Source organism: Uranotaenia lowii, chromosome 3, assembly GCF_029784155.1.
Source record: "Uranotaenia lowii strain MFRU-FL chromosome 3, ASM2978415v1, whole genome shotgun sequence".
NCBI classification, from domain to species: Eukaryota; Metazoa; Arthropoda; class Insecta; order Diptera; family Culicidae; genus Uranotaenia; species Uranotaenia lowii.
Genome location: NC_073693.1, coordinates 146,204,490 through 146,222,702, shown reverse-complemented (window position 1 = coordinate 146,222,702; position 18,213 = coordinate 146,204,490). Strand labels below are relative to the sequence as shown.

The following is an 18,213-nucleotide window of genomic DNA, read 5'->3' as shown; positions in this document are numbered from 1 at the left end:
TGTTTTGGTTCCGTATGCTTTGAGTCAATTCGCAATTGAAACAATAGCGGTGATGATTGAAGATGACAGCTGATGATGGTAAACACGGTATAAATGTTTACATCATCACACGGTCAAGCGAGACAACATAAATTGGGTTCGTGGTAACACAACAGTGTTGCCAGATATTCTGGGTAAGAATATCAAAGTACTCATTGAGAAATGAGTACTTTCCCGGTTAGGGATTATAAGATGTGGAAGTGACAATTAGCTATCGCTAATTAATATAGTTGTAATCTAGTGACCTCATAGACGAAACATGAATAAAGATAACTCTATTCCACCACTGAAACCTGCGTTTTTCAACAAATTGTATTTTACGATGGAGCTTGATGGAACAGATGGCTAGCAGTATTATCGGTATGATTTGCAATTGAATCGGAAGTTGAGATGAGCAGGAATTTTGGCGGTTGTACATTCTTGTGCTGGTGATTCTTTTGCTAATTTGGAAAAGCTTTCTGCAGCGTGAACTTCCACAAAACTGCGATAGGAATATAACTCAAAATGATGAATATGGGTCTAAATAAACCTGGATAATCAATATTGAGACTTAATTTGGTTTTGACTGCAAGATAGTGCTGCCATCTACGACTTGAAACTGGAATAAGTGTGGTTTACTGAAAAATAAATCTAAGTTTTTAATTTGCAATCTATTTTTTCTGATTCAAAATAAATCCCGAATGTTTGTTTCATCGTTTAACGTCATTTTAATGAAGAAAGTAAGTAGTTAAGTAAAGAATTAAAGCTCAAATATACAATTACGTTAGTAAGAGGGGCATCTCTTATAACCCCATTTTAAAACCTTTGAAAACCTTTGGAATTCTAGAAAACTCCTTAAAATGCAGTTCTCTATTCAAATAATTCGTAGAAACCTTATTATCTAATCCTCTTGTTTTTGTTGAAAAACTCAAGTGGTACTATTCTTATTTCGCACCCCTTTTCCACATTTTCGGTCCTCAACGCCAATTGTTACGACCAAAAAAAAGTAAACTTATGCTTGATTTTTCCGTTAAACAATTTAGAACAAACTGTAGAAGAAAATTTTCATGATTTCATTCATCATTCATATTGTAACAAGCAAAACACATAGTGGTACTATTCTTATTTCGCTCACTGTAGTAGGCCCGTGAGGAACGAAACGATGAAATGTTATGAAAAGTTTTTCAAATAAAAACTATCCTTCCGCTCATTTTCAATATCTTTCACCTTATTCTAATCTCTATCCGTCTATAATCTTTAAATTCTAAAATATTCTTTCTCAAAAATTAAAATTTCACCGATATAGCTGATAAAATAATTTCATAAAATAAATTTACGGTGAGATTAACTCTTCATTTCAGATAAACTGATAATTTAAATCGAATGCTCTTTCGTGGCAGGTGCCAGATAGAAAAATTAAAAAACTATCCGACGAGGATGGGATTCGAACCCACGCGTGCAGAGCACATTGGATTAGCAGTCCAACGCCTTAACCTCTCGGCCACCTCGTCATGTTGGTCTACGTTTATAGTTCTGGTTATATGAGCGTTCATTGTTATCAACCACGAAAGATCTAACTGGATCGTTTCAGATTGTGATCAATTCGGTCAAAGATGGAATCATCCTATCTAACGATGAATTGCTATCAATTGAATTGATACGATCTTTATATATTGAATCGTAATGGGTAAGGAGGAAGATTTCATTTATCAAGGTTTGTCATCATAAGAAATGAATCGAACAACTGGTTTATTTTGCAAGATTTTCCATACTTTAATACTCGTCTAGCTTTGTCTCGTTAGCGATAAACCTCTGTCATTCTTTGGTTAAATATAAAATAAAAACATTTATGATACAGCTTATTTTGTATTCATTTGTTTTGCCCGTCCAAATGTTCCTCTTTGTTTTTTACATAACTCTTCTTTTTTTTAAATAGCTTTCAATTGTTTTTTTTTTTGTTTCATTTTTCTACTCTCGAGGCATGTGTTGAAGATTTCACTATCGCTTAAAATTTATGCGAGTTTTTAACGGTTACTTTCAAACTGTACAGATTGCGTTCTCAGATTGGTGTTCGGGTATTTACAATGCGGAGGATAAATAAGTAGAAGGGTAGTTCAGCAACCAAACGGGAAATGGAATCGGTTTGCGGTAGTGCACCAAATGTTCTGTAAAACAAACGAAATTAAAACTAAATTTGTTTCGCCTCCAAACTAACTCGATATGAAAAGAGTGGGAAAAAGTTGCGGGAAAACTGTCAACCTACGGCTGGCGCCAGCATTCGTCGAAGCAAAGGCCACGAGAAAGGTTCCGGTTGTTTGTGTTTGCAATTAGTTTCTCATTTTCAGGCACATATTAAATTAAAAAGTTATTTGTGTTCTAATTTTGAGCCTTCCTCCCCCGGCTTGGGCATTCTCATTTGACGATTTATGATCTTTTCGAGTTATCTCTATTTGCTTTTAATTCTAAATTGTGTTTTTCCACTGACAGTGCGGGAGCTTAGCGATAGTGGGTGTTCGAGTGATTTTTCGTTTAGCCCTGAACTTTTTTCCGACAAACTTCAAAACTCTTATCCAATTCTAAAGAAATCATTTTGTTTCCATTATCGGCGACTTACGGCTAAAATGCGAACAACTTAAAACACTAAAGGGGTTGAATGATTTAATCTTTATGTTTTTCTGATTTTGACATCAGGTAGGGTGATTGAATTTTGTTCGAGAAAAAACTTAAAAAAGTTTTCATTCATCCACACCGAACAAAATAAGAGCTTAACAAAATAAAACAAGTATAAATTGTATCTTAATAAAAACTAGACTTCCATGGCGGTTGTGAAAATATCGTTTGTCGATTGTAGTTATTTTCGTTTATCTGTTATTGGCTTTTTGATTTTCATTGTTTCGATCTCGCTGTTCAACAGTGATAGAGTTTGTATTGAAAAAAAAAAGTAGATTCAAATAGCCGTGTCCTCATCGTCGAGGACCTCACGTGGCTACAGATGGCCATTGGGTGGGTCCATGCTGGGATCACCCCGACCCGCACTAGTTGTCCCGTCGCCATTCACAGTCTGTTTCGATCTTTCGAGCGAACCGGAAATGGTCACAATCGTAACTAAATCCTTGCCGTTTTTGCTGCTCTTTCTACTAAGCTGCCCATCGTCCACTTTAATACTATTTCCACCATTAGCGCTACTATTACCGATAGCATAACTATTACTAGTACTATTGTTACTGCCGCTATTGTAGTCGTTTTCAATTGTTTCGGCCGTTATTGAATTTCGTTGTTTGTGATGCACGACGGCCGTCGTTGTCGTTGTTGTTGATATTTGTGGCGTCGAGTTCAGTCCGGAACCAACCAGGGGTGCCGATTTGGTGTCATCAATTTTAATAATCAACTGGTCTTCCAACTGGCTGTTGGCGGTGTCCCCAAATGACGTCGCAGAGTCCCTCCGGTCGATGGTGCGATAGGTGGGTGGTGGCACAGCTGGGGCCCCAACGCCATTGCTTGGAGCTTCCGACCCAACAGCTGTCGGAGGTCTTGGATGTTGTGGGGTGCTTGCCGTTGAAGATCCATTTCCACCGCCGATGGCACCGCTGATAATTCCACTGAGTCCTCCGAACAGGCCGGTGCTATTGTTGGAACCTGGTGGGTGGGCTCCATTGACGCTTCCATTCGCGCTAGAGGCGGAGTTGCTTTGCCGAGAGGTGAGCGGAATCCTGAAATAATTAAAAGCGTTTAGTACAATTGGAATTTTTGTGTTGGATCTTTCACGAAAATATTTTACTTCTGACATAACAAGTTTGGATTAAGTGTGACCTTAAGAAACAATTCTTGAACTCGGATTAAGTTACGTCTTAGTTTACTACTCTTACACTTCTTATAAAAAAAAATCAGATCTATTCTTTGCTATACTTACCTGAGAAGACTTCCGACATTGGAACGGTAGGTTGGAGGAGGAGATGCTGTGCTTCGGATCCTTCCCGATTGGCGGTCTCTATCGAGTAGCAATAGTCTGCAATAAAAAAAAAGGAAAACGCTATGAAATATTGGTAAAATTTTTTTCAATGAAATTCACACCCGAATTTCAACCCGAATAATTCAAATTATGAAAATTTTACCCCTTCATTTATGCACCACCATCATGTGTTTTTCAAATACAAAACATTAGTGACAGAACGCGTCAAAAATAGAAAAGTAGCACCACACATTTCTCAACAACTGCAACAATGAATTTTTTTTATCTAAAATTTGTTAGGTGATCTCGAAACAAGAAATCTCGTTTATAATGCTCACAGCGTTGAATTTGCTGATAACACAGGTACAAGAGACCTGCTTATCCGAGCTTCCACGCTATTCGAGAAACCACCCCCCACCCCTCTCCACCCCTTTCCCATGTGGGGCAGAAAGTGATGTATTCTACTCTGCACTCAAAATTTTAGATTCTGAATAAAATTTGGATCATTGAATAAGGCTTAATCTTAACTCAGAGATAATGTTAAAACCTCGAAAACTAATCACAGGTTCAGAATTCTGCTTCAGTTTTTCAAAATTGTTGCTTGTTGATAGAAACACGTTTCTGAACATTAAATTTTAAAGGAAATTAAACTCATTCAGGAGGTTCTGGTTCCATATTATCCAAATCTTAATTGTTGTTCTGTTTTCATATTTTGGATTCGGTATCCTGTTTGGAATTTAAGATTTTCGGTTCCAATCATTAAAGCTTAGTTCTTTTAGAAATGGGACAGTTACGAATGCGTGTATCTAAAAAACCTTTTGTTTAATCTTAATACTTTCAATGAAGGAAATTAAGTTTATCTTATAATAATTCATGAAAAAGTTTGAAAATAATTATTTATTGTTTTTTTTAAAAGAATAAATTCTACTTTATTCTTGGTACCTCCCATCGGCCAGTGCACACTTTTTTCAGTCATGATTTTAACCATTTTTACAAACTCATACTTCGTCTAATCTGTATTTTAGGTGGCTACATCCTCCCCCTTCAATTTATGCCACTTTTCGGACCAATACTTCTCTTTTAAAAGAAACTGAGGGCAATTCAGGGGATACAGATGTTTCAAAATTAACAAATTTGATTATTTTTGAGCCACTTTTTGAGCGTTTTTAATGGAATTTCTGCTGGCAAAATCTGGTAATAACGAAGTAAAACCATCATGAAATTGAATTTTAAGTATAATCGGTTTGTATAGATCGTAGGTTGCGAAGAGTACATAAAAGATTACTCTTTTTAGGCTTTTAAAAACAGCGTAAACCGTAGTTTTTGTTTGAAAATTGTAGTTTTTTTTTCCACAGGAGCAGAATTTTAGCAAATCATTATATTTTATGCAAGATAACCAGCAAATATATACTTTAATATACTCGGGACCTTGCCACGAGCAGACATGATGTAGGATTCAAACGCTGGAATTTGTTTAAAACAGGGTATTTCATAAGTTTTTTCGTTCATCAGAAATCATGTGTTCCATAGCCTCGGAACCGGCTATACAGCTTACGAGCTGTGGAGTTAAGAAAAAAATGTTGTTTGAGGTTAGGTTTGAATGACTCATTACCAGGCAACACTTTCAGCTTATCGGAGGAAAAAATTTTTGAAATTTCAGCGATTTGCCCTTAGTTTTTCGCTTATTGAAAATTAAAAATGCTGGCTACAATGCATGTTCTATTTATCAGACACTATGTTGAAAAGAAAAATGAGGAACGCCAGTTTTTCATTTTCCAGGATGCATACGAGTTTTGGCCATGGTGGTGTAACAAGAAGAAAATGATTATATCATATCAATGTGTGTTCATATGTGTATGTATTCCTTTTGGCGCTGAAATCTTTTAGAATGGAAAAATTCTAAGGATTTCGGTGCTGTATTAATAATTGCTCTGCTCTTTTAAATCTTTTCAAAAGCGAGCAATGGCGCTATAACCATGGTCAATGACCTGAGATGAAGGTACAGGGATCCAGAATTAAACAGTGTATGATGGTTGAAGAAGAATTTCTTTAATTATTGTATTGTTAAATTTTGGACTTTATGTAGAAAAACCTCATTTCCATCCCCTGAAGGAAGAATCGCAAGGCCTAACACCAAGGAGCATAGAAATATCTTAGCACCTATGCTCCCAACGAATTAATATTTAAAAAAACATGGGAACGTATGGTACTGTTGTCCACGTTTCTTCCTCCCCTGGTTCCAGTCGTCTCTGCGTCCAATACTGCACAGTGGGCCCGGCCTTGATAAGATGAATAGTAAATGTATTTTTACTATTCACCGGGATGCTGACAAGATCTGGCTGTGTACGTATCATAAGCATAAGCATATTGAAAATTAAAAATGCTGGTATGAGACTTGACTTCCCTAATGACCCTTAGCCGAAGTTGCCGATCATGTGCTCCTCTCCAATGCTTGATTCGAACTTAGTGGACATTTTTGACAGTGTTTGCATTATTGTAAACAATAATTCTTTGCATATTCAACGGTTTTGTCAGCTATCTATTAAAAAACGATGGATTTTAAAGGAAACTGTGCAAAGTAATTTTTTCTTTTTCTCTTGCATCTTAAATATCTCAGAAACGCATAATTATAAAATTTTGAAAAAAAAAAAACAGATCTGATGGTTCTTTCAACAGGCAACAAAATGCTGTCATAGTTTTGAATGTGCGATAACTAGTAAATGAGATATCAGCAAAAGAAAATGTCCCATTTTTAAAAGAACTAAGCTTTATTAAAAAAAAGAAATGAAAAGCTATTTTGAAATTTTATTCAATTTGGTTTTGCATTTAATTCACAATTTGATTATAAACTTATGAGACTTACATGTCTTTTCAATATTTCAATAATATGTTTCCAAATATGAAATAAAAAAAAAGGGTTTCTTTTGAGTTTTTGGTTGATATCTTCTCGAAGTTCTTCAACCCAATTTTTTAAAAACCCATGAAAAATGTTGAAAATAAGCTCTAATGCCGAATTCAAACTCCGATCCAGGTTGAATTACAGATTCAGCTCGTAAATGAGTTTCACAATCAAGGTATAGTTATCAAGATGACTATTTCGTTTGGGAACTAAAATTGCAAGAAATCGCATACTAATAATTTTGGTAGCAAGTTAAATTTCAAAATTTCAATTTCTTCACCAATTCTCATTTTGAATATCGTAAATTGGGTGAATCAAGACAATTTTTTAGACTGTACCCGTAATATTTCTGTCAAATGATGCTCTTTTGGCATATGCTCTTGTCCTGAATAAAACTTAATGTTAGAAAAAAAAAGTTTTTAATGGGTTTTCACTGTCAATTTTTTAACATTAATTTTTACTCCCCCAAGTGGGGTGACAGTTGCTTGTTTATTGAGAAACTCCTGTACATAAAAACTGCTTCACATAACAAATTCGTTCATTTTAGCTTCCATCATTTAGAAGGCAAGTTAGTGCATAGTTTTTCGCTTTGCAGATATTTTTTTTGTTTTTTGCAATCAATTTTTTTTTTATCACCCCATACTTATGTATATTCGGAGAAATACTAATGGTGGTGCCTAACTCAAAGGGCAAAAAAATCAAATAAAATATAGATTTTTATTTTTGACTCCCTGCAAAAGATGGAAGCCCTTTTTTCTAGGATCATCTTAAAAGTAAATTTTCTTCACATCAACATCATTATCCTCAATCTTGAAATATTTTAAACAATTTCATGGGCATGTCCCGATTAACCCCACGGTAGGCCATATAATGTTTTGTTAGACTGTGCCACCGTTCGAAGCAGTTTTAATTAGTTATCTTCCTTTTTTCGACAAAATTTCACTATATAATCAAAATTGTAGACATGAGCGTATTGGGTTCGATTCCCGGTATCGGCAAGAAAAACTTTTGGGTTCGAATCCTATAAGCGGCCGACAGGTAAGATGTGTTTCATTCTATAACTGACTCTATAATTGGAATGTTCAATCAGTTGCCAGCTGACCAGGTATAAACACGGATGCCGGAATTCCTGTAAGTAAACTAGCCCACCTGATTGATTCATTCTTCCAAAATATACCTACATCAACACAATACATTCACTACATAACAGTTCAAACGAAGCCATGGGGTCCGGGTATGGTGTACGCGCTGCATTGGAGATTTGCCGAACTTAATAATCTAAGAATGCATGTGAGCACATACTTAGGCAGAAACTGCGGTGAATCCGTGCACCCATGGTGGATAGTTAACATACATAATCAAAATTGTAGACATGTCACATCACTATTTGAAGTGATGGCCAACAACACTTGTCGTCGTATGAAATTTGGCGAATTTATTATGCTTCAAAAAACTTTTTTAAAAATTTATTTAAGCAACATGAAGTAAATTTAATTTATATTTTTTACGCAATAAATCAAGGAACGTTTTGGTCCTGAAAGGAGAAAAAATAATGTGTAGAAGGCTTGACACCTCCACGTCCCTACTCATCCAATATTACGATACATAATTCAACAAAAAATTATAAATTTAATGTAGGATTTGAAATGAATTGGCTTTTTATAATGAAAAAACCGTTTTTAATAGTTTTTTTTTATTTCTCTGCAAAACAAATTGCAGAGAATTCAATATGTTTTGTGTATTGTTGAACATTGGTAATATTGATTTTTTTAAAGCTAAATTTCAAACTAAAATCTAGAATTCGAATAAGTTTGCAAGAACCAGATTTGAACTGCATTTGAACCGCTGAATCTGAAATCTGAAATCTGCTGAAATCAAATAAATTGAGCTCACCTGTATTTTTAGTTACCGATTTTGCTACTGAAGCAACCTTATATAAATATGGCTTTCCATTTCAAAGATTTGAGGATGTATTTTCAAAAGTTTCTATTCAATACGAAAACTGCCAATGTAAAAGAACTAAAAATGAATAATGGAATATATTAAGAAAAAAAAAACTTTTTAATTTACATTATTGATAATTGTTTGAGTATCATAGTAAAAAAGGATAACCAAACCTGTCCCCGCCATGAGACGGTTCTTCCTACGGCCCTGTATATTAGGGTGGCAGCCAAGAGGGTTAACCGACAAAGGAATTTTGTAGATTGGCCCGAAAAAGGAACCTTTGCAAAATGACAGCTAAATTGGACTTGATTAAGAAGTCTCTCAACCCGCTGAAAATAAGAGGTTTTTACCCTCAAAATATCACTATAGGGAGACCAAAGACAATTCGGAAATCGAACTTATTTTGATGTCAAATCGACTTTCTGGGACTCGAATAACGACCGGTTTTCCGGAAACCCTGAAATTCAAGAAAGTCGATTTTTGGCATAACATTTTTTTTTTTCGAGGTCACACCAGATCGCGACGTTTCATGCATTTCTTAGTAATTAGTAATCAAAATTATATATTTGATTTTTCCGGTTTCCTTTGGATCCCTTAGATGATTTATGAGGTTCAAAAACTAAACTTAATTTTTAATGCGGATCAACAGTACGTGATTGCTGATGAGGAAATCGACATTTTGAGCGAAAACCTGGAAGAATCCATGCTGTAAACGGACAGGGGGACAAACCCATACTTCAGAAAAATACTGACTCAAGCCAAACAGCATAGAAAACAGCAGTATATATTTTTAATTTCATGACCGAAACCAATCGTGTGGCCATCCCCAACTCCAAAACAAATTCCTTTGAGAGTTTGTATACATTTTTGAACGAAATTGAAAACACAAATCATGTTTAGATTTAAAAAAGTTGTTTTACTGTTTTGGGCCCGGGTAACTTTTTTGTTTCAAATGCAATTTTGATGATGTCTTCGACAAAGTTTTTTAAAATTACATGATCTACAACTTTACTGAATATGTCAAGCTTCAAAACTAAGTATTTCAATAAATAATTTTTTTATCTTCCTCCTTAGTGAGTTAATTACATTTTACTTAATGAAATATAAAAGATCATTAAATTTACAGAAAATGTCTCTTAGACATCAAATGTCTAACGTGTACCGTTTGGCCGTAAATAATTATGATCAGCTTTTTGCTCATTTACCCCTGTGTGCGCCGGCGATGTACCTTCCCTCACTGTCTTGATCTCCTGCATGTGCGCCGTTCAGGTGTTCATCGAAGTACTGCTTCCACCTTTTGATCACCTCACGATTGTCCGTCAGGATGCCCCCGTCCTTATCCCGGCACATTTCGGCTTGCGTCACCAAGCCTTTGCGGGATGCGTTGAGTTTCTGATAGAACTTTCGTGTTTCTTGGGAACGATGCAGCTTCTCATGGTCAATATCAGGTACGAAAATGTACCAAGCCTAATTCAGTTCAAAAACATTAAATTTGTTATGTTAAATGTTATTTTTGAGATGTCGACTGTATACCAGCTTTCCAACGGACCAATCGAAATTTTAAAAGATTATGAGCAACTGAAATTATCAAGATTTTAAGATTAAAAAGATTGGTGGATTTTTATTTGTATCGGTCAATGTACATATATGTATATTTGTATATTTATTTAAATTTCTTCTGACTGTGGTGTCTTGATGAATAATCAAATAGAAACAAGAGAAATTAAAACCATTACAACAATGATGATCTTCTCAGTTTCCCGGTAAATTTTCCAGGGGAACATGCCAAATAAGAACAAACTTTCGGAAGCAGTAAACATTCTTATCATCGAATCTATTGGTTGGTAGCAGGCAAACATAGTGCATCGAAATTAAGGTTGTATGAGAGAATTATTTAGTAGTGTCCTTTGATTTGTGCGTATATCCAGCGAGGATAGCAGCTCGGGGCAATCAATTTCACCGTTCAAAATTTTCACTACAAACGTTGCCTGTTGTAAACTCCGCCGACGAGATAGTGTTTCAAGTTGCAATAGTTGGCAGCGATCAGGATACGATGTCATTTCTTGAGGTTCTCTCCATTGTAAACGGCTTAGTGCTCGATGGACAATTTATTTCGGAATATGTTCCATTCTCTGATTCCAAGAAACTTGATAAGGCAACCAAACCAAAACATAACTTTCCAGAACAGGCCGTACGAGCGATCAATACAGTGCAGTGCTTTCAAACAGTGAGGATCGTTAAAATCTTTCGACATCTTGAAAATAAATCCTTATTGTCGGTTAGTCTTTGCTATAACCGTATCACGATGTAAATTAAATTTTAATTTAGAATCTAACAAAACTCCTAAGTCTTTCACGCAATCACTGCGTTGTAAAAGTATTCCGTTGATTGAATACTGGAATATTTCAGGTCTCAATATTCGATGGAACGACACAACAGTACATTTGGGAATACTCAGTGTCATTCTGTTTCCGGTACACCAATCCACAAAAATATCCAGTAAAGATTGCAAACGTTTACAATCTTCCAGAGTACGAGAAATCAGATACAACTCTAGATCATCAGCATACACAAGCTTACATCCGCTTTCGACGATTTAAACGCCATCGTTGACAAATGAACAATAATGGACCAAGATTCGATCCTTGTGGCACGCCAGAAAAAGCATCGAAAAGACCTATTGGAGCACAAAGTCAGTTTATGCAGTGGTCTTATGTACATCTACATACATAGCACCTAACATATTTGACAAAATTAAAAGAAAAATAACAAAGAATGATAAAAGAAAGAAGAAAGAAGGATTCAAATTCAGGACGCCAAATTCTTTCTTAATCAGAGGGGGATTATGGAACTCGAAACAATCGAGTTTAGTTCGATTCGACCGACTTTGGAATTACCGATCTTGAACGAGTTCGATTCGAATGGAACGTTTCGAGATGATCTACTACCCGGTTTACTCAAAAACGAGTACGTTAAAATTTAGAACTCGAACGAGATACGTAATACCGACTCTAATTCGATTCGAGTAAAACTAGTCGAGTAAAACGAGTATCTCGAATCGAATTGTATTCATAATTTCCCCCCAGATTTAAAATTTAAGACACCGAACATGTTGTTCTCCTGTGTAAACCGTTATTGAGCTATCATTTAGAATGTGAAAACGCTTAAAAGTACCGTGAACTGGGGGAACTTTGATCATCGGGGTAACTTTGATCAACATGAAATTTTGTCAGATTATCATAATTAAATAAATCTGAAGTTAAAATATCTGAAAACTGTTTTCTACGTTTGAAAGCCTATAAATTAAGATTCAAATATGCTTAGTTTGGTTTTTAGTTGAAAAATTAATATTACTTAAAATGCCATTTTAAAGCTTGAAACTTGAAAGCTTTCCAAACACTGACAAACAAATACCTCTCCTGATAAAATGATAGCATTTTGAAGCAAATGGGTTGATTTATGTGAAAGTTTAACTTTTTTCCATTGTACTGGTATATTTTTAGTGTTATTTTTATAGTTATTCCGTGATAATTGAAAAAATTGATAAAAATCCTATTAAATGGTTAAGTTTGAAGAAAAAAGAACATGAGAACAGTAGGAGGACCTAGAGAATTGCATGAAGGTAAAATTTCATTTGTTCTTGAGGCCAATAAATATTAAGAAATGTTTATAATTTTATCCCCTAAATGTAAGCAGCAACATTGTCCATCTTTTGAGTATATGTATTTGTTTTTGAAAGAAAACGTTTAAAAATTCAATTGCGTTCAAACAAAAATTACTGTTTTGGATATTTTGAGCCTTCTGAGCTAATTGGCATCAAAACAAATTTGAAGGTGTTGAGATACGTTAAAACCATAGTGATCAAAGTTACCCTGAAACACGAAATCTGGTATTGTACAAACATTTAGCTATAGCCACTAATGTCGTTTAAATATTTGGGTATCAATGATCATGCTGATGATATGATGATACTCCTTGCCTCAGTTAGTAGGGGAAAACTGTACAAGACGCACCAGCGGGGTAAGATAACCCATGTCATTCTTTCTCAAATATACACTAACCTACGGCTTCGAATGATACTTTTCTTTATTTTTATTGTAGCAAACAAGCTTTTTCATCATTCAATAGATGAAAAGTTCACAAAATCTTCTTTAGTTCTTAGAAACAGAGGAATTAATGGAATCAGCGTAAAACTTGTAATTTTTCATAAATAACATATAAGGTTTTATGATAAAACAGCCTGCGCAATCTGATCAAATTACAGCTTATCGTTTTACCACTCATGTGCACTTTCGGAAGACTATAAATATTTTGTTGTATTTTATTAACTTCCTTCAAATTTTATCAAAAATCAATCATATGAAAATTGGGGAAGAATGCCCACAAGACCACGTGTTTTACGCTCAAATTTTGAATGCTGTTAACTTTTGAGAAAATCCGGATAGCAAAACAAAATGCCATTCTTTTTATTTGCTGACTCCCAAATTACAATAACAATGCATTGTTATAACATATTTTGTCCTTATTCGAGTTAAAACGGTGCACCAATATTCGACTCGAACAAATTATCCGCCGCCATGTTTGCCGCGATATTACTATATCAGTCAACAAAAATTGAATTTCGTTGCCTACTTGAAGGCGTTTTATCTATAAGGATACAAAAAAAGTGTATTTTGAAAAGCGAAATTTTTGATGAGTTTAGCTATACTAAATGATTTTTAGCCAAAGAATGGTAGTTTACAAAAATACGATGAACATGTAATTAAACATTTTGTGTTTCAATAACTACATTTCGTATAATCATTGTTCTATTTCTTACCATCCTTCCTGTTTGGTGCGTTCTGTCCACTAGTTTTGGCGTTCTACCCCGCGGTTTGTTTTCTGGCTGTTTTAGTTTTTTTCAAAAATATATTTAAAATCGTGTTTTTATCATATTTTTTCTTTTCGATAATACGTAAATTTCATCCTTGAATCGTCGTCAACTTTCAATTCGGTTCTTAAATGATTGGTATCGCTGTAAATAGCAATTATGCTTGTACAGTTTTACCCTAATTTAAATCTTTTAAGTGTTACAAAAAAGTAACCCTTTCCAAAATATTCGAAAATGAATAAAAAAAAGTGATCAATGTTCCCCCAGTTTAGGGTATGTATGCTTCTTATAATAAACAATATGAAAAATAAACCTACCATAACCTATAGAGTAAATTACGTACTCAAACAGGAAAATGTCTATAGAAAACATTGAACTTGTACTTATGAGACCGGCACTACAAAATCATCTTAAAAAGATCAAACGTAAGATGCGTACGTACGGTATTGGTATCGAATCGGAAATTTTTTTTGAAAGATATTCTTCAATCAATTTTTTTTATATTTTTCCCTACTTCTATTTGCGTAATTTCAAACTAAGTTGGTTGGACAGTTTGTTTCACATTGTTCTACAAAGCCTAATTATATATTTTTCATCTCAATGTTCTATCTCAAGCACTCTTCCCCAGAAGCGGAATGAAAAGTTACAAAAGCATATCGGCATCCTCGAATGATCGGAGTTTTCAATTTCAAAAACACGGAACAACCAAATTCCATTCCCGCTCTTATCAGCGCAGTGATTGTTTTGGAAGGACGGACAGCAGGTGCAAAGGCGAACCTTTACAACAAACAAATCCACCTCAGAGCAGCTCCCGCCCAAATGTAATTGAGATAAATGTTGGATCCCGTAAATGCTAATCTGAATAATTACCGGTGCTGTTCTGTTGATGGCGATTCGCTACAAATCACACCTCTTTCTGTAGGGATATACAACGTTTGGAGAACAGTGGGTGAAAGGAGAAGGAATGCCTCAAAACTTGACGCTGAGTGGGTGGGCAGGATTTGGCGTGCGTTGTTGAACTTCCGAACTGGGAAACCAACTAGCGCCTAAATTGGCGGGAAATGGGTGACGGGAGGTGAATAATGACCACCAGAGGGCCGATGTTAAACAGTGTGTTCCTCCCGCTTTCAGATTAACTTTGGACTACCTAGTTGTAGGGTTAGTTTGCGCTGGGAAATCACAGTCTCTATGATGTGTCTGCAGTTTCTGTTGTGTTACGGGAGTTGTGCTACAATTTGTCTAAATCTCGTTTGGAAAATTGTTTTAATAAGTAATTGAATAATGTAGGAGGATGCAAAGCGAATGCGGTGGCGACGCGATGACTAAGCTATGAGCGCAGCAGTTCGAGAGTGCTGGTGGTATCATGTACACAATTAATGCTGAATAATTGTGTCCTTTAGGTATTCTGTGGTGTTAGGAGTGTCATTCTAGGGGACATCCGGCTTGTGTTTGTAAATATGTATGATTAGTTGTTTCAAATTGGTTAACAGCTTTTTGAGCGGTGATCCAAATGAAGGATTATTTTAATGTTTAAGTGGTCGACGACCATCATTATAATACATTTTTCTTCAGTCAAATGGACACAGTCGACAGAAAGAGGTTTGGGTGGTTTGGAAAGGGAATTTGAGCTACTCTGATCAAGTAAAGTTCATTCGCGTTTCCAAAACCTATTTCAACAATATTTTTCAACCTTCGAGCCGATTATCTCGGGTCATGGAGACGAGTTCTTCTGGCAAAAGCTGATACGGAAAAAGACACCTGACACATTCCACGCGCTTGTTCAGCTCCAAAGTGAGTTTTATCCGTTCGCGTATCAAAAATCTCAAAAAGTCTATAATTTTGACAATTCAAATCATACAAAACCAACGCAAAAAAGAGAAAAAAAGTTTTTTTAAACATATTTTATATGATTTTTGGTTGGAAAAAGTGGTTATTTTGACAACTTTTACAAAATCATTAATTTTAATATATGTATGAATTTTTTTGGAAATATTCTTAGTATGTTTTGAAGCAAAAAAAAACACGGCTTCATTTTGTAGAAAAAAGAATTTGTTTATATCCAGCGTAGTTGGTTTGAAAAGCGAACAAAAACAGTCGCAAATGAATGAATTCACGTTACAAAAAAAGGAAACATCACAAAATTTGATTTTTTGTTGAATTTTATATGAAAAATATGCTCTGAAAGCTGTTTTACCCTCCAGATAGATGGTCGGATTTTTACAAATCGAGCATAATTTAGTAGATGTTTTTAATAAGTTCATTATTTTCAAATAAAAATACAAAAAGATTGAAAAAAAAATTTTTTTTGGTGAATTTATAAATGAAGACAGTAGTAATTTTAATATATGATCCCTAAATGTTTTGCTATTCAAGTGCCAATTAAAATAAGGAAAAAGTTAGGTACAGATACTGAAAATTTATGATTGTAAAAGTCGAAACAACAGAATCTCGTTTTTGAAAGTGTACATAAAATAGGAAGGCTCCAAAGAATGGTTCAGTATAACCACAGGTATGTACATGTAACTTTATATTTGTGACGTGAATTCAGTCAACTACCCTGTTCTGTTTGAACTGAATGAATTCACGTCACAACTTCAAATAAGCTTAACTTCGTTCGTTGTTGTTCAATCGAGAAGCTACGCACATCAAATTGTGGTTAATTATTTTTTCTACAACTCATTTGAAAACACCGATATTCTATTTCCACAGAGAGAACAGGAAATCAAAGTTGTATGTAATAAAGTCCAAAATGGTTAATTCAAGCCTGAATTCACGTCACAGAAGTAATCAATCACAACAAAAACAACTTAAATTTTACAATGACCAAATTATATTCATTTTGAAGGAAACTCAATTTACGACCGTTTGCTACATTTTTTTCATTTTCAATTAAATTGGTTGACTTCTAGAATGATAACAGTGCAGAAAAGTCCGGAAAAGCGATTTCACGTCACGGTGGAATGTGTCACCTGAGCAACAGGAATATGGATATTAGACCGCTGCCAAAATTGTCTTTTTGCTCCCATATGTTTGTTCGATGCCTTTTGGGTCCCCAAGCATCAGTGTTAAATTAAAGATCAATTTTGTATGGTGATTTTTTTAGTAGAAGATATTATTGCATATAAAAGCGTCCAGGAAATTCCAGTAAGCTTAAAATCGAGTTTGTCTTTAATTATTGGCTGTTATACATTTTTTTCATGAGAAGAAGCTTAGAAGGTTTTTCATGAAAACAGTTATAACCATTTCAAAAACAAAAAATTGAATCTATTGAAAAATATTTAAAAATGGCACCCTTTGCATGCTACAGCTTTTATTAATTTCATGAAACCTCTCGTGACCTTTCCTTACGTCGCATGAAACAAAATGTAAATAATCAGTTTCAAACGAAAAAAAAAAACACTGACATAAACTTGTCGCCACTTCTTTCTAACAGGAATATTTGTTGCTTAGACAACATATTCTATACGTAAAATACAAATTTTTAAGTTGTCTCGATAATTTTGGCAGTGAATTATTAAGATATTTCATACGATGTAATGAAAGCTCACGTGAGATATGTTTTTGTCAAACCAAACATTGATTTTCATCTAACGGTTAAACAGCTTTCAAACTAGCAATCAAAAACTCTAAAATGAAAAAAAAAATACTTTAAATTTTTAATTATTAGCGGCTCAGTCAGTCATATTTTTTAAAATCAAAACGAATGATTTTTTATAATTTCCAGATGTTTCGGCTATTTTTTATAGCTATCTTCTGTGGAGAACTGTAAATTTATTGTAATGATGTAACATTGTATTTTTTAAGTTTTACATATTGAGGTTTCCATAAAATATGCTTTTGGCTCATTTTCAACTTCTATAATTTTTCTCTTGCTGAGCATCTGCTTTATCCAACCGTCATTTAATTTCAATCTTTAATTCTTCTATCAAGAATTTTCGTCATAAAAAGTTCACCGCAATGCCATTAAACTTGTATATAATAGTAATCAACGGTGACTATTCGTTAAAAAGAACATTGAGGTTTTCTACTCGCTAATTGTCAGGTTCGTTTTTTGTCTAGTGACTATTTGAGCAGCTGACTTCCCAAGGATTAACGCAAACCAAAGGATAAACGCATTTCTCACAAAAACATATTACGACCTAATTAAATGATTTATTATGGTGGGGGACAGGTTTTGATGTATTTGGACCAATAATTGTATTTACAAATAATTTTGTAGGAAAGTGTCAAATATATCAGAACTTGAACAATTTTCGAACGATTTTGATCAAATTTGGCACATTATAAAATTCTTGATGTCATGAAATTATTGAAAGATTTCTATACGTTCACCATTTTTTTAAAGGGGGCTCCTATACAAAATTTTTAAAAATATGATTAAATTCGAACATTTTTTGATCAAATTTTGTCAAAACTTGATGAATATTAGGGTTTTAACATGATGAGATGATATATGATATGTTGTATAGAAAGGCTCTTTCCATTTAAATAATGAGAGCACTCATCTATATCTTATAAAATTGATGTTTGTCT

General features: G+C 34.4%; 1 protein-coding gene and 1 non-coding gene across 4 annotated transcripts in view; both read right to left on the bottom strand.

The window, feature by feature from the left end:
* Window positions 1-1,447: 1,447 nt before the first annotated feature.
* On the bottom strand, window positions 1,448-1,529 carry Trnas-gcu (transfer RNA serine (anticodon GCU)). Its single transcript has one exon. It is a non-coding gene; the product is annotated as a tRNA-Ser (tRNA).
* A 961-nt stretch (window positions 1,530-2,490) lies between these two features.
* Window positions 2,491-18,213, bottom strand: part of LOC129751445 (uncharacterized) — a 561,460-nt gene continuing 545,737 nt past the window's right edge. For all 3 annotated transcript variants that reach the window (XM_055746966.1, XM_055746964.1, XM_055746965.1), the window contains 2 exons: window positions 3,929-4,024; window positions 2,491-3,728 (listed from right to left, as the gene is read on the bottom strand). In XM_055746966.1, coding sequence (XP_055602941.1) covers window positions 3,005-3,728; window positions 3,929-4,024 — 820 coding nt within the window. In that variant the 3' untranslated portion in view covers window positions 2,491-3,004. The remainder of the gene's footprint in view (window positions 3,729-3,928; window positions 4,025-18,213) is intronic.